Genomic DNA, 23555 nt, shown 5'->3' with positions numbered 1-23555 from the left:
GAGATGACTTAAAGTATATGGGAGGATGTGTGTAGGTTATGTGCAAATACTATGCCATTTTATACAAGGGACTTTGCCATCTGTAGATTTCAGTATCTACAGGGGTCCTGGAACCAACCCCCTTGGATACTGAGAGCCAACTGTAAGTGGAATTAGAAATTCCCCCCCCTCAAAAAATGTATATTTTTTTTGCTATAAAGTAATTATGTGGCTTGCCTAATCAGATTTTGCCTCAAAGGATTTGTTTGAATCCATTTTTAACTTAAGACTTCTCAAGATTCTTACTAACAATTCATTAAAAATATATTTAAGTCAGATGCATTAGGTGGGCTTTAAAACATTTCTCTGGAGAATTCTAATACAGACGGTTTTCAAATATTTTATACCTAGCATCTTGTGGTTATTTCACTGACCACCAAACCATTTCCATCAACAAAATCATTCCTGCATTTTACATACACTGCATATTATTTGTAGCTCTGTTGCAGCATTTTTCATTGGGCTGTAATTCTTTTCAAGGGGCCATGTCTTAGTCATAGTTTTATTTGCAGTAGTGCTTTTACATAAATAGCATTCATTAAGTTTAACCAACTCAGTAACCATACTTAGTAACTTAAGACTTTGACATTTTTTCTCTCATTCAATCTGATCATTTATTTTCTAGGCCCTCATCAATAAACTACCCCTTTCCTTCATCTAACCACCCACTAGTGCCATCTACTTTTCCTCATATCTTCCTTTTAATTTTCTATTTGCCTCTGGGTCATTTTTCAATGTAACAAGATTACTTTGAATTCAACTGTACTAGTACTCTCTTTATGAGACTAAAAAAATTAATTTGGATATACTTTTTTAATGCATTAAAAATATGAGTAGGGGTGGATTTCAAAAGAGGAAACTAGAAAGATGACATATAGTGAGTGGCCAATATTTACTTTATCCAATCTATTTCACTAAATGTTAGCATGCTGCCTAACACAAAATATCAACATACTGAATTGCTACATGTCATGAATGAATCTATCATCAAATAGATTAACAAAGCAACTCGTGAACCATAAATGAGAGGTCCATAAATTTCTTTTCAACATATTTAGAAATTTTATGTACTTTGATCACTGATATTTCTTATCCTAAAATATGTAATCTGACTTTCTGACAAATGCTGAATTCTTACTTTCCACAACCTCACAGAAGACATACACTGAGACAACTAAGGCCAGCTCTTTGCACAGATTTGGCACTCAGTAAATCTTTGACCTTTGTAATTTGTCTGATTGTTACACATTGCTTGAATAGCACAACCCAAGTAAAGCCTAAGTATAAAACTACATATATCAAAAAAATTTTTTAAACATAATTATTCCTTTAACGATTTTGGTTCTTCTTCCCTTCAGCTTTTCTATAAATTTTTTAAAGTGCTAGACCAAAAATCTAGAGACCAAATAAATTACCTCTAATTATTTGCTAAGGGTAGGATTGGGAAGAGAATATAAACAATTTATTTATTTAATTGATAGCAATTCATTGATTAAACAGTAGATGATTTGGGCAAAAAACATGCATATTTACAGCCAAATGTAAAAAATTTATCTATTATTAAAGATACACTAAAAAGAGGAAAATGCTATTTAAAAGAACAGAGGTAGTAGATTAAAATTATATGAAACACATTTCTCAAAGTTAGAAATGCCTTAAGAAATGTCCATGGAAACATGAGAAGGCTTGGAATAGGATATTAGAAAAAAGGTCACATGACCACTTTTGCAGACTGCTTTATAGCAGAAATGTTTTGGCAGATGGTTGTAAAAAGCCAAAGAGATCAGTAACCACTAACTTCTGATAAAAAGAAATGAACACAAAAATTCTTTTTAAAGTGGGATTTTAAATGTACTTATTAACCAATAAGAGAATAAAAGGCTTACTTTAAGATATTTAACAATGTATAAAAAATTCAACTTTCACTAACTTAAGGAGTGTTCATTGGATTTATAAGAGATTTTACACCAGAATTCCTTTACAAAGCATTTCCCCTAATGCATTTCACATAATTCTTCTTTAAATATAAATCTTTTAACACATTGTGAAAGATATATCACCTCTAAAAAGTAGGATACAGCTGCATGAAATATTAAAAAAAGAGGTAATAATGGTGAAGAGAGAATTATTGGAGAGACAAAATACTTGGCAAGAGTCTGCTTTATATACTTCAGGATCTGCCCCCCAAATCCCATGTTTGTTGGTTTTTTTTCTTAATGTTACCACTAACACAGAAGATGGAGAGAGTATAACAAAGGGAACAGTGATGAACTCCAAAATCTGTAACCTTTTTTGTCAGTCTTGGGGGAGAAAAGTCAACAGAAGAAAGCTGGTGCCAACTATAAGAGGGAAACTCAAGCAATGAATTAAATTGTGAAGAAAAAAATTTTAAGTATTGGGTTAACATCATACAAAGTGAAAAGGTCTAGCAATCTGCTGGACAACATTGTTGTTACACAAAATTATATAAATACATATATGTTTCTCCATGTTTATATATATATACATATAAAATATATATATAATTATTAAATATTGGCTTCCCTGGTGGCTCAGACGATAAAGCGTTTGTCTACTATGTGGGAGACCCAGGTTCGATTCCTGGGTCAGGAAGATCCCCTGGAGAAGGAAATGACAATCCACTCCAGCACTCCTGCCTAGAAAATCCCATGGACAGAGGAGCCTGATAGGCTACAGTCCACGGGGTCGCAAACAGTTGGAAACGACTGAGTGACTTCACTTGCACTTTCTTTCACTTTCATACACTTAAAAATGTGTTAAGACACATGTATACCTGTGGCGGATCCATGTTGATGTATGGCAAAACCAATACAATATTGTAATTAACCTCCAATTAAAATAAATAAATTTATATTTTAAAAATGTGTTAAGAGTGTAGATCTCATATTATATGTATTTTCAAACCAGAATAATACTTCTTTTTATAGTATTTGATTAACAGAGAACACAGCATCCATATATAAAATGATCTCAGATGTTTATCTGGCAGGAAACCCTTGACCAACCATCTTCCAGTGGCATCCACTTTCTTCTATTTTTGAATATTTCTTTTTCATTTCATTTTTCATTTTTATTTCTGGATTCTGTTTCTAGTCTCACTCTTCCACTTTTTTCCTTTGAACTACCATCTTTTACTTTCTCTTTCGCAAGAGCCAAGATATTCGTAATTCCACCTAGGAGAAAAGACTCAACTACTCTGCTTTGGTTCTCTCTTTTTCCCACAACTAGTTGTGGTAGGTTACCTTATTTTTTTTACTTTGTAATAAACCTAAAAATAAAATACAGTTTCTCATGGGGAAGGAAATGGCAACCTATTCCAGTATTCTTGCCTGGAAAATTCCATGGACAGAGGAGCCTGGAGAGTTACAGTCCAGGGGGTCACAAGTCGGACACAACTAAGCACACAAGCACAAAAACAAATATTAAACTTTTATTTTCTTTGAAATTATATGGATTAGCAATTCTAAAACAACCTACTATGTATTGTAGAATTAAACAAGTGAGTAAACATACTGATAATAATGGGAGCCAAGCTTCCACACTGTTTCCAAGTATCAAGAAAAAAGCCTAGAATTAACCCTGCAGTGCTGAACTAGAATTGGCAGTATCAAAATTAACTTATGGCTTTTGTCACGGGAAGGAACCATGGAAGGAAGGGAGGGAGGAAATGTAGGAGGAAGGGAAAGGAAGTAAAGGAAGCAGGGGAGGGAGGCAGGGAGGAAGAAATAGCTGTAGATATTTTGTTTGTAACATATATTTCTTAGCTCCATCCTATGAGAGAGCCTTGAAGCAAACATATCCCACTGAAATGCACACACCTAGCACTCTCATCCGGAGAAGGCAATGGCAACCCACTCCAGTACTCTTGCCTGGAAAATCCCATGGATGGAGGAGCCTGGTAGGCTGTAGTCCATGGGGTCACCAAGAGTCGGACACTTACTGAGCGACTTCACTTTCACTTTTCACTTTCATGCATTGGAGAAGGAAATGGCAACCCACTCCAGTGTTCTTGCCTGAATAATCCTAGGATGGTGGAGCCTGGTGGGCTGCCATCTGCGGGGTCACACAGAGTCGGACACAACTGAAGCGACTTAGCAGCAGCAGCAGCACTCTCATCTTAGTTTTTAGATATCATTAAGCACACAAAAAAAGAACACATCTCCTTGGAGAAATAGCTGATTTGGAAGTTGGGACTGGGAAAGTACGAAATGAGCCTGGAACATCTTGTGCCAGCAAAGTGCTCAAAAGATGAGGAAACACACCCTCCATGGCAAAACAAAAATTCATTGGACCTGGCTTCATGGAGCTCCCACTGGCCAAATCTGGGGCAATTTTAGCATTAAAATTTGTAAATGATAGTGATAGGATGCTCAAGAAATAAAACAAGGGATGGGATGGGGGGTGGGGTGGGAGGGAGACTCAAAGAGGGAGGAGATATATATATATATATATATATACACACACACATATATAGTTATAATTGATTTATGTTGTCATATGGCAGAAATCAACACAACATTGTAAAGCAATTATTTGCTAATTATAAAAAAGAACGAATAACATAAAATGAAATAAGAATCTATGAGTCTAATCTGATGTAAGTAAACAAATAAACAAATGGGCGGGAGACAGAAGGCTCTTCCTTGAAGTAGAATACCAGCTAATCAATATAAAAGATATTATGGAATTTTAAAAAATATCATTTGGCAGCCATCTTAGTAACAAATAACTCAGCTAAGAGTCTTAAATGCTAAGATAGTGGGAGAAAATTTGAGGAGGAAGAGAATGTTTTTATATAGTCTGAAAGTATCCGTTTAGAAATTATTTACTAAAAGGGGAAAATATTAACTTTATAGTGGAGAAGGAAGTGGCAACCCACTCCAGTACTCTTGCCTGGAAAATCCCATGGATGGAGAAGCCTGGTAGGCTACAGTCCATGGGGTCGCAAAGAGTTGGACACAACTGAGCGACTTCACTTTCACTTTCACTGTAGATTAATTTAGTGAATACAACCTTTCAAAGTAATCAAAGTTAATGTCACCCGTAAAGGGTCAAACCAGAATTATGAATTTTCCACTCTGATGCCTTAAGTATTACTGTTAAAAATGTATAGCTGAATTTAATCATAAAAAAACATCAGACAAAAGTTAATTGATTGGACATTCTATAAGAATAACAGGCCCATAGTCTTCAAAACAGTCGAGATCATAAAAGAAAGATGGAGGATTTCCTCCAGATTAAAGGATTAATGAGATATGATAAAAACAATATTATTCTTTACAAGAAAAAAAAATTTCTATAAAAGAAATAATTAGGACACTTGCTAAAATTTGAATACAAACTGCAGATCAGATAACAATATTATATCAGTGTTAAATTTCCTGATTTTGATCAATGTATTGTGGTTAAGTAACAGAAAAATCCTACTCTTAGGAAATGCATTGAAGTATATATGGTTAACAGAGAAGGCAATGGCAACCCACTCCAGTACTCTTGCCTGGAGAATCCCAGGGACGGGGAGCCTGGTGGGCTGCCGTCTACGGGGTCGCACCGAGTCGGACACGACTGAAGCGACTTAGCCGCAGCAGCAGCAGCACCATATATGGTTAATGACAAAGGTAATCATGATGGTGTGATCACTCACCTACAGTCAGATACCAAGGGAACACTTCATGCAAAGATAGGCTCAATAAAAGAAAGAAATGGTATGGACCTAACAGAAGCAGAAGCTATTAAGAAGAGGTGGCTCGAATACACAGAAGAACTGTACAAAAAAGAGCTTCACGATCCAAATAATCACTATGGTGTGATCACTCACCTAGAGCTAGACATCCTGGAAGTCAAGTCAAGTGGGCCTTAGGAAGCATCACTACGAACAAAGCTAGTGGAGGTTTATGGAATTCCAGTTGAGCTATTTCAAATCCTCAAAGATGATGCTGTGAAAGTGCTGCACTCAATATGCCAGCAAATTTGGAAAACTCAGCAGTGGTCACAGGACTGGAAAAGGTCAGTGTTCATTCGAATCCCAAAGAAAGGCAATGCCAAAGAATGCTCAAACTACCGCACAATCGCACTCATCTCACATGCTAGTAAAGTAACGCTCAAAATTCTCCAAGCCAGGCTTTAGCAATACATGAACCATGAAATTCCAGATGCTCAAGCTGGTTTTAGAATAGGCAGAGGAACCAGAAATTAAATTGCCAACAACCGCTGGATCATCAAAAAAGCAAGAGAGTTCCCGAAAAACAGGTATTTCTGCTTTATTGACTATGCCAAAGCCTTTAACTGTGTGGATCACAATAAACTGTGGAAAATTCTGAAAGAGATGGGAATACCAGACCACCTGACCTGCCTCTTGAGAAATTTATATGCAGGTCAGGAAACAACAGCTAGAACTGGACATGGAACAACAGACTGGTTCCAAAAAAGGAAAGGGGTACGTCAAGGCTGTATATTGTCACCCTGCTTAATTAATTTATACATCATGAGAAATGCTGGGCTGGATGAAGCACAAGCTGGAATCAAGACTGCTGGGAGAAACAGCAATAACCTCAGATATGTAGATGACACCACCCTTATGGCAGAAAGTGAAGAAGAACTAAAGAGCCTCTTGATGAAAGTGAAAGAGGAGAGTGAAAAAGTTGGCTTAAAGCTCACCATTCAGAAGACTAAGATCATGGCATCCAGTCCCATCACTTCATGGCAAATAGATAGGGAAATAGTGGAAACAGTGGCTGACTTTATTTTGGGGGGCTCCAAAATCACTGCAGATGGCAATTGCAACCATGAAATTAAAAGACACTTGCTCCTTGGAAGGAAAGTTATGACCAATCTAGACAGCATATTAAAAAGCAGAGACATTACTTTACCAACAAAGGTCCATCTAGTCAAGGCTATGGTTTTTCCAGTAGTCAATTATGGATGTGAGAGTTGGACTACAAAGAAGCTGAGCATCGAAGAATTGATGCTTTTGAACTGTGGTGTTAGAGAAGACTCTTGGGAGTCCCTTGGACTGCAAGGAGATCCAACCAGTCCATCCTAAAGGAGATCAGTTCTGGGTGTTCTTTGGAAGGACTGATATTGAAGCTGAAACTCCAATACTTTGGCCACCTGATGCGGAGAGCTGACTCATTGGAAAAGACCCTGATATTGGCAAAGATGGAAGGCAGGAGGAGAAGGGGACGACAGAGGATGAGACGGTTGGATGGCATCACCGACTCAATGGAGATGAGTTTGAGTAGATTCCCGGAGTTGGTGATGGACAGGGAGGGTTGGTGTGCTGTAGTCCATGGGGTTGTGAAGAGTTGGACACAACTGAGCGACTGAACTGAACTGAACTGATATATGGTTAAAGTGGGATGTCTGTAAATTACTCTCAAATGTTTCAGGAAAAAGTATGTGTGGGGGGCAGGAGAGAGAGAAAAGAGTAGCAATGATAAAGTAAGTACATGGGACAAAATGTTAACAATAAGTGAATATGAATAAAGAATATGCAGGAATTATCTGTACAATTCTTACATCTTTTCTATAAATGTGAAATTATATCAAAATTAAGTTTTTTTTAAGTCTACCCTTCATATTATCATCAGAGGTAAACAAGTCTAGCTCTTTTCAGAGTCAATCTTGTAAGCACTAGGCACTGTATTAAATACTTTCATACAATATTTCATCTAATCAAGATTCAGGAAGTAAGTTTAAAATTTGCCATACATTCTGCCTGTAGAAGAACTGGGATCTGATGTGATTGTTTGCCGTAACATCCCTTTCTTCTTCTGGTTACAAAAGCCCTCTTCTCTTTCCCTTTCCACAGTGCCCAAAGGCCTGCCATGCTCAGGCAATCAGTGTCCCGATTCACTCAGTGATGGGCACATGACCCAAGCTTGGACCCTTTCTGCAAGGTGACTGCAAGAGGGACTGAGGAAGAGGCACTGTGTCTGCTGATTTTCCTCTTCTTGTAAATTAAGCCTTGGGCTGCTGGCTGCCATTCATGCTCACCTGGGGAGAGTCTGTCCAAGAGATGGTAAGGGTTAGGGGCCTGCTGCCTCTGTGCTTAAAGATCTTCCCCAGGAGCTAGGTAAACCAGAAAACTCTAGTTGTGCGTAAGTAAGTTGTTAGCCTAATAAGTTACTGTTACTTTGATGAAAGTACTCCTAACTGACACCAAAGATAAAAAGTGTAATACAGATGGAAAGGGCTTCCCAGGTGGCACTAGTAAAGAACCCGCCTGCCACTGCAGGAGACATCAGAGACATGGGTTCAGTCCTTGGGTTGGGAAGATCCCCTAGAGAAGGGCATGCCAACCCACTCCAGTATTCTTGCCTGGAGAATCCCCATGGACAGAGGAGCCTGGCAGGTTACAGTCCATAGGATCGCAAAGAGTCAGACACGACTGAGGCAACTTAGCACACGCGCACACACAGACAGAAAACAGTTCAAGTTATTTCTAAGAAACAAAAATATCTCCTTAAAAAGTAGAAAAATGGTGCCTTTCACTCACCAATAATAAGGCTATGATCAAACTACTTTCCACCTCTGTAAGTGAAAATTAGTATGCGTGCTAAGTTGCTTCAGTCCTGTCTGACTCTTCGCACTGTAGCCTACCAAGCTCCTCTGTCCATTGGATTCTCCAGGTAAGAATAGTGGAGTGGGTTGCCATGTCCTTCTCCAGGGGATCTTCCCAACCCAGGGATCCAACCTGCATCTCTTACATCTCCCGCATTGGCAGGTGGGTTCTTTACCACTAGTGCCATCTGGGAAGCCCAAATTAGCACGTACTAGAAAATAAAGACTTCATTAGAGACCTTACTAAATGAATGTGTGTTATACCTATCGTTAGTGTGGTTATTTTACACTGTTAAACTTTAAGAAATTAGAAACCAGAACTGTTAAAAGCACAACAATATCTGTGAAAACAGAAAAAGTAAAGCCCAAGGTTCACACTTGATTTCAGTATATGCCAGTTTAACTCACTTTCTTCTGTGACAGTTGGTCAGACCAACTGACCACATAGGAAATGGACAAACAACTCAAAACATAAATCATACTAAGAAGCAGTATCTTTTACAAACAAAGATGAGCAAATAATGTTTATTAAAAACTTACCATCAGAACTTGTGAGGACAAGGATTTCTGCTTGAGTTTGTTTCTTTATGCCTAAACTTTTTGGAAACCAATGAAGGTCTATTGGGTAAATATCATCAGGCAGCTTTACTATTTGACTTGTTTCACCGGTTAACAAGTTCCACTTCACTATCTGGTGATCATCACTACATGAATACAGCTCTTCAGCAGTAGTCCAGCCCACACAGCTTACTAATTCTTGATGTGTCACCATATTAAGGAGACATAAAACACACAAAAGCCTTCAGTTTTAACAAACACAATATCTTGCAGATGCACATTATAAGAACAGTATAAAATAGGGCCAAATGTTTCAAGCTTCAAAACCTATTTTTTAGTGTATGACTTTCATATTTTTTCCATATAAGGAAAGGAAAATAAGCATCTATCAAAACAGTTGTAAGAAGAATGGAAAGCAGGATAAGAAACCCAGGTGCCAAAAGAGAAAAAAAGAAAGATTTAATACATGAAAAAAATTTTAATGTGTTACAAAAGATTCTATAAACACGGCCAAAATATGCAGAAAGACACCTAACAGATTAAAAGGAATGAAAGGTCTACTCTAATCTGTTGTAGGATAAGTGGGGAAAAAAGGGAAATATGTATTTTTTTAATTTACCTATATCTGTATTGTTATTAGAATAAGCATGTATCATTTTGATAAGTTTTTAAAAATCAACTGCTAAAAGAACACTGAAATCTAACAGTTAAATACCTGCTTAAATGACATAATAATTTACCCAGGAAAAAATTTACAGCTTAATAGCTGAAACTAAAATCCTATCAAACTTCCTGACATTAAATTCAGGAAGTAATTCAGTTACAATTTACTGCCCACACAAGGTGATATGGATAAGACATAAACCCTAAAATTCTTACTTTAACCTATTTTTTGGTCTCTGATTTATCAAGTAGATTTCTATAAACTGAGGTGCTAAACTGGCCCTTACTTCCTCCATTAGAACAGGCTCTTACCCTAGCAGAGTTGTGTATCCTACAGAAGGAACTTTAGATTGTCTTTCATGAGAGATGCTTTCTCCTGTTTATATATGGATTCTATATTACCATATCATCCTAGTTGGATTGTTTGCTCTTTTGTTGTTATTGTATAATCATTTTACTTCCTTCTCTTTTCATCAGTGCTTTCTATCCAAGCAATCAATAAACTCTAAGAAAAAAGAAAGAGACTATGTGCCATAATTATTCTGGGATGTTCTAAGTTTTTTTAATACTTCAAAATATGATAGATTAAGCAAATAACCAGAAAGGTAAAAAAGGAAATTATAGAAGGGTCTGAAGAGTCTGCACAAATAGGTAACAAAGTGGCATTGGAATATTCAGAATTCAAAGTAAAATTTAAACAAAAGAACCTTGATATCACTAGACCATTACTGAAAAAGTTCTTCCAGTATAACTGTCATAGCTTAAACAGTGTTAGTTAAAATCTTTATTATACAAAGGTAGAGTGTCAGCTAAAACCTAGAAAGAAAATAAACACACACACTCCAAAACAAAAAAACATTAATTTTATCCTCATAGAAACTGATGTTAAGTACCCAGCAGACATATGTGAGGTGTCTTCAAACTAGTAAGTCAGCTAAAATTATGGGAGAAATGAGAGGACTGCTAGAATAAGAAAGTCTAAAAATATCATTATTCTTCAGCTTGAAAAGGTAAAAGCAGACACTAGACAGTCAAAATCTATAAGACTGTAAAAAGCATGACCTCCGAGGGCACACTTTGAAAAAAGAATAAAAGTGATTCAATGAGAAATAAAAGGAATTACATCTTCACTCAAACAGTAAAAAAAAAAAAAAAAGTAATATAAATTCAAAACATTTGATCAAATGTCTAAAACACTGCTTTTCTATCGCTGAAGGATCACATTTTTCTTTATTTCAAATATGTTAAAGAGTAACATTTTGTAAGGTAAAATAAAATGAATTACTAGGAAAATGATCTTACATTTGGATGTTGTGACTGTCAAATTGCTACAAAAATTTCTTCCCTCTTACTTTCAATTTCTGTTCTTATCCCTTCACAGGCCTGTAATAAAGTCTGAAGATGATACTTTTAGAAGCACTGGTCTAAATAACTACGAATGAAGGTAATGGGGCCTACCATATCTTTCTGACATATAATTGGGAGTTCTTGCTGACAAAATACAGGGTCATGCATTTGATAAAATATTTATTATTGCCACATTCACACATGAAATAATAAAGGTCTGACTGCTCAGACTTCCCCAGCTTACCCTCCATTTTGTTATGAGTATGAAAAAACAGAACAGAATTCAGTGAAAACATACTAGGTCTTATTAAGAGAGAAATTACTTGATTTTTCTAAAAAAAACACTTCTTTTTAAAATTTTAGACTAAACAAAAACCAACCTTTTTTATGTACTTAATACTTAAGTACAGTAGTACTAAAGTAAAGAAAGAAAAAAAGTTAATAAATATTTGAAAGATTTAGTGCAAATAATTTGCTTTGGAAAAATACCTGCAACATACAACCTCAAATATTTCAGAAATAATTTACAAAACTATCATTAAAGGAGTGAAAAAATCCATTCTCCAACTAGACTACAAAATAGAAGAAAACTTTTAATACTACAATAAGGAGATCACAATAAGGTTTGTAAGTATTAAAAGGATATGCTTTGGTTCTTTTAAAAGAGATATCTTCAGCCTCATGTTTCCACCTTCCAGCAAAATTTTTTAAATGCCACCTGATTGAATTCACTGTAAAAATAAAAGGAGGAAAATACAGAATACACATTAAAAACAAATATATATACACACAAAATTAAAAGCAAACAAAACATCGGTCCTTAGCACCCCAATGACTGAAGCACTTTCAATCCTGCTGGCATCAAATACGTGGAAAGAGGAAGAAAACTAGTCAGTGGACTAATTCAGCCAATGGGTGACTGGAGGCTTTAGGTGGGACTTCAGAGGTTCTCTACAACCTGCCTAAAACAGTCCTACAAGTACAGAATGTCAGTAAATCTGACCAGGTAAATAATTTCCAAGGGCTGTCTTGAGGCCTAATCAAAAGATTTTTTAAACTATGGGAGCTTCAACTTTAGCATCAGTCCTTCCAATGAATATTTAGGACTAATTTCCTTTAGGATGGACTGGTTGGATCTCCCTGCAGTCCAAGGGACTCTCAAGAGTCTTCTCCAACACCACAGTTCAAAATCATCAATTATTCGGCACTCAGTTTTATAGTCCAACTCTCACATCCATACATGACTACTGGAAAAACCATAGCTTTGACTAGACAGACTTGTTGGCAAAGTAATGTCGCTGCTTTTTAATATGCTGTTTAGGTTGGTCACAGCTAGTTTTTTAATTTCATGGCTGCAATCACCATCTGCAGTGATTTTGGAGCCCCAGAAAATAAAGTCTCTCACTGTTTCCCCATCTATTTGTCACAAAGTGATGTGATCGGATGCCACGATCTTAGTTTTCTGAATGTTGAGCTTTAAGGCAACTTTTTCACTTGCCTCTTTCACTTCCATCAAGAGGCTCTTTAATTCTTTGCTTTCTGCCATAAGGGTGGTGTCATCTGTGTATCTGAGGTTATTGATATTTTTCCAAGCAATCTTGATTCCAGCTTGTGCTTCATCCAGCCTGACATTTCACGATACACTCTGCATATAAGTTAAATAGGCAGAGTGACAATATACAGCCTTGACGTACTCCTTTCCCGATTTGGAACCAGTCTGTTGTTCCACGTGCAGTTCTGTTGTTGCTTGACCTGCATATAGATTTCTCAGGAGGCAGGTCAGGTGGTCTGGTATTCCCATCTCTTTCAGAATTTTCCACAGTTTGTTGCAATCCACACAGTCAAGGCATTGATGTAGTCAATAAAGTAGTAGATATTTTTCTGGAACTCTCTTGCTTTCTCGATGAACCAACGGACGTTGGCAATTTGATCTCTGGTTCCTCTGCCTTTTCTAAATCCAGTAAATCATGCTTCACGTATTGTTGAAGACTGGCTTGGAGAATTTTGAGCATTACATTGCTAGTGTGTGAGATGAGTGCAATTATGCAGTAGTTTGAATATTCTTTGGCACTGCCTTTCTTTGGGGTTGGAATGAAAATTGACCTTTTCCAGTGAATGGATATACATTAAAATAAATTCCAAAGGTCTCATCAAAGACTAAGATACATTTTTACGGGATTTAATTATTGAACCCACATGGGAATACTATGACATCATCAACCTAGTGATCAAATCTGAGATTTACATTCTATTGGAGGTAAACAGACTGCCACCAGTTATGGCCGCCATGATGACAAAGTGAAAAATAAGCAAGTTATCTACGAAAGAGGTAATAAATCCCTTATAAAAAATATATAAAAATCACAATGTAACTGGCAAACAAAAACTTAGAAAAACAAGTTACACTCTCACAAATAACCATGCTATCAAAAGATACAAATGAAGAAAATGCTAAATTGTTTGAATCCAATTTACAGTTATGGGATTCTTTGAATCATATTACTAACCTAGAGAGAAAAAAATAAATGAAAGTGTAATTAAAGGAAAAAAATCCTCTTCACCAAGTAGAAAATTACTGCTAACTACATCAAAGGAGGTGCTTAGTGATAGGTAAGAATTCAGTGGTCCTGCCTTAGATAACTTCTCATTCTCCCAAACTGAGAAGACTTTTAGATCAGCAAGGTGCTAAATACAGCTACGGAAAAGGCAATGGCAACCCATTCCAGTACTCTTGCCTGGAAAATCCCATGGACGCAGGAGCCTGGTAGGTTGCAGTCCATGGAGTCGCTGAGTCGGACACAACTGAGCAAATTTACTTTCGCTTCTCACTTTCATGCATTGGAGAAGGAAATGGCAACCCACTCCAGTGTTCTTGCCTGGAGAATTCCAGGGACAGGGGAGCCTGGTAGGCTGCCGTCTATGGGGTCGCACAGAGTCAGACACTATTGATGTGACTTAGCTTAGCAGAAATACAGCTGTATCTCAAAGCACCTTTTTTACTTACTCATAAATATGTGAGGATGAGTAGAAAGTTGTTAAGGCCACAGAAAAAAATCTGAAGTTTTTTATCCAGTTACTAAACAGTTAGGGTCAGAAATCTTCTCTCTCCCTTCTCCAGTTCACTTAAGGAGATTTATGTATAACTTCTGAAGTATAACCTGCGTATAGCAGCCAGATCAAGAAAATAATCTCTCCTAGTCACACTTCTAAGGCTCACTTTTGGTCCTTAGGAGTTTTAGCACCTTTCTTGAAACTACTACCTCCCTTCTATCAGACCTCCTTTAACTAGAGGGGGAAAAAAGTAAAAACATGCTGCTGTTTCAAACTCACCCAGCTTATAAGGATTTTAAAAGAATAAAGGCAGATAAACTGTTGCTTTTGGAAATGAGAAACAACACAATAGACAAGAATTCATGTGTGTAAATATACAAATTTAACCAGAAACTTTAAAGATCTTTAGCAAAGGCATGGTGTATACTACATCAAAATATCTCCAACTGCTGAAATCCATAATAATTAGGAATCATTCCTTACCAAAAGAAATCATTATCCCATATAGACAGTAAAGACAGTATGTTTTTTATGAGAAAGTAATTTGCAACTGTTCATAAATATAGTGCCAAGGAATCAGAGAAAGAGGAGGGTAGCATCCTAACACTGGGAAGATTCTCTTTTGCTCAGAAAACACTTCTTTGTACATCCTATTGAGCGGAGATCATGTGCATGAAGCATATGTGCATTCTGGTGTGAGGATGAACAGAGGAATAAGTGAATAGCTATGGTTTTTCCTGTAGTCATGTATGAATGTGAGAGTTGGACCATAAAGAATGCTGAGTGCCAAAGAATTGATGCTTTTGAACTGTGGTGCTGGAGAAGACTCTTGAGAGTCCCTTGGACTGCAAGGAGATCAAACCAGTCAATCCTACAGGAAATCAACCCTGAATATTCACCTGAAGGACTGGTGCTGAAGCTCCAATACTTTGGCCACCTGATGTGAAGAGCTGATCTCATTGGGAAAGACTCTGACGCTGAGAAAGACTAAAGGCAAAAGAAGAAGCAGGCAGCAGAGGATGAGACGGTAAGATAGCATCACTGACTCAATAGACATGAATTTGAGTAAACTCAGGGAGATAGTGGACAGGGAAGCCAGGTATGCTGCAGTCCATGGGAGCCGCAAGAGTAGGACACAACTTAGTAACTGAACAACAACAAATTAGAGCACAGTCAATTCAGGGAAGTGCAAAGCTGTCTGAGGGCTGCACTAGGGTGTTTTTAGCTGCCCAAAGGGATTGATGACCAAGGATCTGACTAGTCAGTGGTAAGTGGCATGGGAGGGGAAATAACAGAAAATTTCTAGAGTATGAAATAATCTATTTTGCAACTTTATACAGGAAGCAGACAGGAGCAACTATCTAAAAGTAGCAGCTTCTGCTACTAAAAATCATTTATAATTGTCTTTGATCTAGCATGAGTCAACATTCATGGGGCTTAAGAGGAAAAACTGTCCCCAGGAAATCCTGATCACCAAACTACCAAAACATACTCCAAATCTGGCTACTTCTCAGTATCTCTAACGTAAGTCTAAAGCCACCATCATCCTCAAGTACTGTCATAGCTCCAAAACTAATTTTCCTGATCCTACATTTATCCTTCAAACTCTGCTAAACACAGTAGCTAGTAATGCTGTTAAAGCTAAGTCAGATCATAAGGCCAGCATGGCCAATACAGAGTGAGTGAAGAGGATGGCAGGAAACTGGGGAAGAAGAGGGAGGGACACAGATCACATAAAGGTTGGAAAACCACAATAAAAGTTTCTCTTTTTTCTTCTGAATAAACAGAGAAGCCAGTGGAATGATGTTATCTGACATACAGTTTTAAAATATCACTATGGAGAACACTACAGATGGTATAACAAGAAAAAAAAAGCAAAAATGAGCAAGACTGGAAGCAAAGAGGCCAGTTAGGATTTCAACAACCCAGGAGAGAACAAAAGTGGATTGATGAGGAAGGCAGCAGGGATACAAATGATATGAATGAGTCATATTCTGAATATATTTTGAAATAAAATTATACAGGATTCGTTGATGAATTTGGTTTAAGAGAAAGAGAAACCAAAATGACTCAAGTTTCAACAGGCACAATGGAGCTGCCATTTCCTGAAATGAAAAAGACTAATGGAAAGTTACGACTAACCTAGACAGCACATTAAAAAACAGAGACATTACTTTGCCAACAAAGGTTCGTCTAGTCAAGGCTATGGTTTTTCCTGTGGTCATGTATGGACGTGAGAGTTGGACTATAAAGAAAGCTGAGCACCGAAGAATTGATGCTTTTGAACTGTGGTGTTGGAGAAGACTCTTGAGAGTCCCTTGGACTGCAAGGAGATCCAACCAGTCCATCCTAAAGGAAATCAGTCCTGGGTGTTCACTGGAAGGACTGATATTGAAGCTGAAACTCCAATATTTCGGCCACCTGATGCGAAAAGCTGACTCATTTGAAAAGACCCTGATGTTGGGAAAGATTGAAGGCAGGAGGAGAAGGGGACGACAGAGGATGAGATGGTTAGATGGCATCACCGACTCAATGGACATAAGTTTGGGTAGACCCTAGGAGTTGCTGATGGACAGGGAGGCCTGGCATGCTGCAGTTCATGGAGTCCCAAAAAGTCAGACACGACTAAGCAACTGAACTGAACTGAATGGAGGAACTGGTTGGAAGGGATATAAAATTTCTGTTTTGGGTTGGCTAACTTTAAGGTGACTTTAGATATCTGAATGACGAATCCAAGGAGAAAGTAGATATACAAATATACAAATATCTGTATATTTGTCTGGACTTAACGGATAGGGCAGAGCTGGAGATATCATTGAGACCTCAGTTTGAGGGTTATCAGCACAAAGGTTATATTCAAAGCCATGGGATGGGACTACCCAGCAGAACTTGAACAGATGGTAGCTTCAACAACCTAGAAGTCCTACTGAAGTCTGAAGAACTGTCAGCATTAAGATTCTAGAGGAAGTAAGCTAGAGAAAAACAAGTGGAGACAGACAGACAATGAGATACTTAAAAACAGATTTTGGGAAAGTATAGATATTGTTAATGATGAGGTAGGTAAAGACTGTCAAAGTGGGTGGCCAAGGTCAAGAAACTGAGAGGACAGAGAAACAAAGGATTGATTTGGGAATGTTAAATCACTGAGAATAATGATAAGAATAGTGGTGGAGATAGACACAGTACCCAGATGCTAAAATACTATTCACTGAACGAAGAAAAAACAGCAAAGAGATCTGTAGATGACTGCAAAAAGGCAAAGAAGAGAATGGTTTGATCTCGTAAGACTTGTCTCAAAGGGACAAGAGGAAAGAGAAACACAATCAATTGTGCAGAACCCTAATGAGAAAAAAAGGTCCTTTGACACATGGAGGTTTGAAATGCAAAACTGCCTCCATTTGAAACAGCCAAGAGGAAAGTAGTTTTCTTAGGAAACAACCAGATTTAAACTAGACTAAGAAGCTAAAAGACAAAACTATAATGTTTACTCCAAAACACTGAGAACATAGATTTGGTCAGTGACATACTGTGAGTTCCAAAAGGTAGAGTGGTAGGGTTTAGATGGGGAAGAGCTAAGTCTAGGACAGATGGTGGGAAATGGAAAAAAAGAGCCAGCTGTCCTTCTTCATTCTTCCCTGCCTCTGTGGTAGAAGAATCTAAATTTTTGCTGCATTCTTAGCCATCCAAAATAAAGATTATGTTTCTTAACTGCCCTAAAAACTGGGTGGAACCACATAGGACATCAACAATTCTTAAATCCAATGGGGATATTACAAAATCATCAACCTCATGGCCCAATCTGGGATTTATATCTTGTGGTGGGGGCAATAGATAACACTATCCAACAGTAATGGTTACCCACAGTGACAATATGAAAAATAAATGAATTACCTCTTATAAAAGCAATATAAATCAATATAATTGGCAAATTAAAACTTGGAAAATAATAACATGCTCCCTGCCATGCATCAAGACATACATAATGCAGCAACAAAACAGAAGAAACCAAGATTCTTGACCTTATAGAGAGTCCTACCAGTCCTATCTAACCTTTAAGTGATAGAAAAAAAGTTTTATCATGTTTAAGTTAGTGTCATCAGTAGTTAAACTTAATAGTGAACTAATGCAGGGGATTAATAGTCTTGAATGTGGAAACTGAGGTAAACAGGGATGTAATGAATGATGGAATAGTCCCCATGGTCAAATAAAGGAAGGCGGATAATCAGTTTAAATTGTCTTCTTCCTGGAATGGTTTTCTTAGGAGGTTTGTGGTGCTGAGGAAAAGTTCCATAAGAGAGAAAAGGAAGTCTTGCTAGGAGCACATGTAACTCTGCCTGAGTTTCCAGCTCTAAGACTACAGGCTTCAACATTAACTCTTTTTTCTCCAGAGAGTCCTAATAGACACATCATTTCTCTGACCTCATCTCCTGTTTCCTCTCTTTTCACTCAAACTGCTCCTGTCACACTAGCCTCTATGTTTTGGGGCAAAGGAGAAGGAACCAGTGGACAGGGATCAAATGGCAATACAACAGAAACAGAAGATAACTAAGACAGCATGGTCCCAAGAAGCCATCTGATCAAGGACACTAATAATGGAGTACTTCATTTGTAGACTGACAGTTCACAAAAACATAAATAAGGATGGTCAGTGGGCAATCAAAAACATGAAATAAGGCACAGCCTTAATTTTAATTAAAGAAATGAAAATGAAAAAAAACTAGATACCATTTCCTGTTGTCAAAGTGACCAAATACAAAACACCCAGAACTCAGCACTGGCATAGAGAAACATAGTCACATACATTAGTGAAGAGCAGGAAATTGGTAATAATGGTTATTGATTCTTTTTTCGCCCCACCTCTCAACACTTTTGATTTCCTTCTCCAGCTCTGGGGAATCTCCTACCTTACAAATAAAAAATTATTTCCTCTGTAGCCCTCCGTATAGCTAGGACACAGGCAAATTACCTAGGTTTTGCCAATCTAACACATCAATGCCATATTTTGAGTTAGAAGATACTGATTTGAAGTAGGTATATATAAGGAATTTACCCTGGGAAGAATTCCTAGTCATAGGAATTTGTCATATATCAGTACATGTAAATGTATACCAAGAAACATATACAAACTGTACAAGCTTGTTTATTACAGAATTCTATATAGTACTATCAAAAACCAGAAATTTAAATATTTATCAGAGATTATACACTCATATTCCAGATACATGTGTTTTTAATGTGGAGTAGAATTAAGAAAATAGAATTAAGAATTAATGTTAAGAATTAGACTTAATATTATGCTAAATGAAAGCAGTCACAAAAGGGCAGATACTATGTAATTCCCCTTATATGAAATACCTAAAGTAGTCAAATACAGAGATACAAAAAGTAGAATGGTGATTACCTGGCAGGAAGGAGGAATGAGGACAGAGATTCGGTTCTGCAAGAGGAAAAAAGTTCTGTGGATGGATGGAGGTGAAAGTAGTACAACAATATGAATGTATGTAATGCCACTGAATGGTACACTTTAAAAAGGTAAGATAGTTTACAAAAAAAAAGAAGAAAGAAAGGAAATTAGATTTAAGAACAAAAACTAAAAGGTAAAAGCACTAAGAAAATGAGAAAAATTTTAGGAGGGAAAGAGGGAAGGTATGACTTGTCAACAAGAATATACATATAGATAAAACATAGCAGAGAGCCTCAGAAGTGAATAAGAATATGAAGGACAGATAACAAATGCAAGCATTAGATCACAAGTTTGTTTCCAACAGGTTCTGTTTGGGTCATTTGCACACTGGCTAACCCATGGGTATTGATACTAACAGTTGAAATTAATGGTTTGCTGACAATTACCCAAGGCTCTGTTTTTAAAAGTATTATTCTTATCAATAGTTTTCTAAATTGATACCTCTGATTAGACTCCTAAGTCTCTTTTCCAGTAAAGACAGGAGTGAGAGAGAAGCAGATCTTCACTCGATTGGTTCCATCATAGAACCACTTGTAGACTAGAGCTGGGATCTCTCATATAACAGGGAAGGCAGAGGAAGATGCACCATTTCCAGGGACAGATTCAAACACCTAATAAACAATGGAAACAGGGTTGGCAGTATCGTTCAATTACTAAAGACCTCCAACCTCCACCCTATTCCAACTCCTGTATGTATTTGAAGTGTATGTACTGGGGCTTCCCAGGTATGTATAAGGAGTGGTATTCATATTTCCTTGCAATTCTAGCTCTAAGTAGAGCTAGCTATACTTTAATCTTATTCATATTGGTTATATTTATAATCCAGGATGGCCTAATAACTTTGAGCCAATAAACCATGTGATTCACAAAATTAAAAATAAGTAGTCATCTTTAATTCATCCTTTTAATTCAACTAGCAGAGAAAAAAATCACATTCAACTGACAAACTAGAATGCTGTACAGCTATTTAAAAAATGAGATGAATCAATACAGAAAGATGTCTATAATATCTTAAATGACAAAAACAAAGTATACAGCAGTATTATGTAACTCAATCTCTTTTGTGATTAAAAAAATAGGAGGGGAAGAGATATATACTCATTATGCATACTAAAATGTTTTTCTCAAAAGATGTGCAAGACACTTAATGGAGGCTTTGTAAGGGTAGAGACACTGGTATGAAAAGGGAAGCTTTTAATCCTCATTTCATACTATTCTATACTGTTTGAAGTTATCATGTTCATAATATTTTATCCATACATTTATAGTTTTAACATAGGAATATTTGAATGATATGTTCATGGCGTAGTTTTGCTTTTTTTTTAAGCATTTCTGCATTTAAAAAAAACTAATAAATGTTTTTTCATAAGATCCACCATTCTCATTCTCTTAGCAATTTCTACTGCATTTCACACACTTCTGACTGAAACCTTCACTCCGTGATCTTCCAAACACTGTACTGTTCTCTTCTATATATAAAATGCGGCTAATAACACCTACCTCACAGGTTGGTTATGATGTTAAATGAGATAGAGTAGACATGAGATTGGGGGGAGGGAAAAAAAGACATCTTACAAATGTCCAGTAGATTGCCTGAAACATCAGAAGAACTTAACTATTTGCTATTTGTAGAGAAAACTGGTGTTTCATTACCCTTCATATATTCACTCTGTTCTGAGCTACAAAGAATTTCTTCTTGGAATACCACTTACTCCCTCTTAGCCCATATGGCTTCAATGGAGTCAGCATGAGACCTAGGCTTAAGTCAATTAGAGCTTTCCGAAGAAAACTTTTATTCAACTAAAAGACAGGGAAGAAGGACTCTCCTTAACTTTCCAGGTTTTCAAGTTTAGATTCAAGGCAAGAGTTACTATAACTATCTTACCATACGGCAAGGGGAGAGCACGGTGGTATCAGAGGCCACTATGCGAGGTCTGAGAATAATGCCAAGACAAGGGAACATAATGCAGAGCAAAGAAACACAGTCCTAGCTCTTTCTTTGAATACTGAATCCAGTTATACTCACCTAACTTCTTGCTTACGGAAGCTATTGTTTTTCCTCAAGACAATTTGGATTCGGTCTTCTGTCACATATTATTATAATGATGACAAAATTTAACTATGCACTTAAAGAACTGCAGATGTTAATTTTAATTCTTTTCCAATTTTTCCCCTTGAACTTTTCTTATTTCTTCCCATGGGGTACAACTTTTTAAAATACAAAAAGTAGGGTTCTCTTCTCGAACTGCCTGAAATTATAGATAATGGCTGTTAGTAGATGATTTTGGACCAGAAAGATGAGACTTGGTTATACTTTCCAAGGTGGTTTTAACTTGAGTCCATCCCAACAGAACCAGCTCCTTTATGCAAAGTACTAGCAAGGATCAATCAAGAGGGAGTAAGTCTACTTCTTGTGACCCTAATCTCTTCTCAGGTCACTTCTTCACTTATTCTGAGTATCCGACTTTCACTCTAGATTTGTCTCCACTATAGCTGTTGGTTATCAATGTCTGTTCCTCATTATCAATCTGAGTTAAGCCTGTTTAAAAAGTATTTATTCTGTTTAAAAAATATTTATGGTTAGGTTCAACTAAATCTAGAGCTATTGGTCACTTTATTGATTTTCTGAAATTACATTTCTTATCAGTCACTAAGACCAAACATTATTTACAACAACCATGAAAGGTAGTAAAACTAAGATTTATTTGTGACTTATCTTTCTTATCCCCTCATCACTAATCCAGAGATTCACAAAGAATACTATCTAACTTTAAGAGCTCAGACTATTAACTGTTAAATGTGTCCAGATTTTTACCATTCTACTGCATAGGCACCTCTCACCTCCTACATACAGAAGTGGACAGTAACGATCTAAGCCATGCTTGATCTCAGTCTCTTTCTCTTTTCATACATCCCACATAAGTGTTAACTTCTTTTTTTAACCAAGTCACTCCACAGCTCAAAATTTTTCTAATATTTTGAGGATTTATCAATCTAACATCCTTGACCTGGTTTTCAAGACTCTTCATAAACTAACCTTCTTCTAACTTGACACCCCATTATTCAACCTTAGCACATACCCTAACAAGGTCAATGTTATAAACACAGCAATATCAAATGCATGCAGTGTGTATGTTAGATGAACAATCATAAACGATCCTATGAGGTAGGTATTATATGCTGGTTTCATAATAAACAGAGTTTGACAAACTGAGTACATTGTCTAAGTAGGTAGCTTTAAAAAAATGATGAGACTTGGGATTCTGTTATCTGTTACATCTTTCTCCTACATGGTGCTCTGTTTCCCATATACATTACTCAATTTGGTCTAGTCTTTGCTATTTTTCAGGGTTAATACCTCTCCAACTTGGGTTTAGTAGTGTTTTACAGACTTGAAAATCCAAAAGATTCCAGATGATTTCAAACAGAACTGATGTACATGTTCTGGTACACCTACCAACCAAATTTTTCATTGAGCTTTACTGTCTGTAGTTTGTCTTATGAAAATAATTTTTTTCAACTACAAATAAACAAAAGTGTATTACAATACTGAGTCAATGTTTATTCAAATCACCTTAGTCTCTCAACCTCACTGAATTCTTACACTTAAGGGGAGTGTCTTCCACACCTTCAACTCTTGAGAATCACTGAACCTTAACATGATGCTCCTCAGGGCAAGAATCATACTTTCTTACTTAGAATGACAATGTAAATTCACTCAATAAAGATTTATTGGGGCCTCAGTATGCCAAGTCCCAAGTATGCAAAAGTTAAAAGGGGAAATAAAAGAGGCTCCCAGTTATCAGTCAAGTACTTAAGAGTCTCTGAATAAATGTTTGTTGGACTTATT

At 36.8% G+C, this 23555-nt stretch overlaps 1 protein-coding gene across 1 annotated transcript in view; it reads right to left on the bottom strand.

Annotated features, from left to right (window-relative positions):
- Positions 1–11873, bottom strand: part of IFT80 (intraflagellar transport 80) — a 118598-nt gene extending 106725 nt beyond the window's left edge. Inside the window, exons 1-2 of the mRNA XM_052640738.1 lie at positions 11837–11873; positions 9163–9384 (exon numbers count right to left, since the gene is read on the bottom strand). Coding sequence (XP_052496698.1) covers positions 9163–9384; positions 11837–11873 — 259 coding nt within the window. The remainder of the gene's footprint in view (positions 1–9162; positions 9385–11836) is intronic.
- Between the last annotated feature and the right edge of the window lie 11682 nt (positions 11874–23555).

This window comes from Budorcas taxicolor, chromosome 1 (genome assembly GCF_023091745.1).
Source record: "Budorcas taxicolor isolate Tak-1 chromosome 1, Takin1.1, whole genome shotgun sequence".
NCBI lineage: Eukaryota > Metazoa > Chordata > Mammalia > Artiodactyla > Bovidae > Budorcas > Budorcas taxicolor.
Note: the sequence above shows the minus strand (reverse complement) of the source record. Positions and strands in the feature narration are given on the sequence as shown.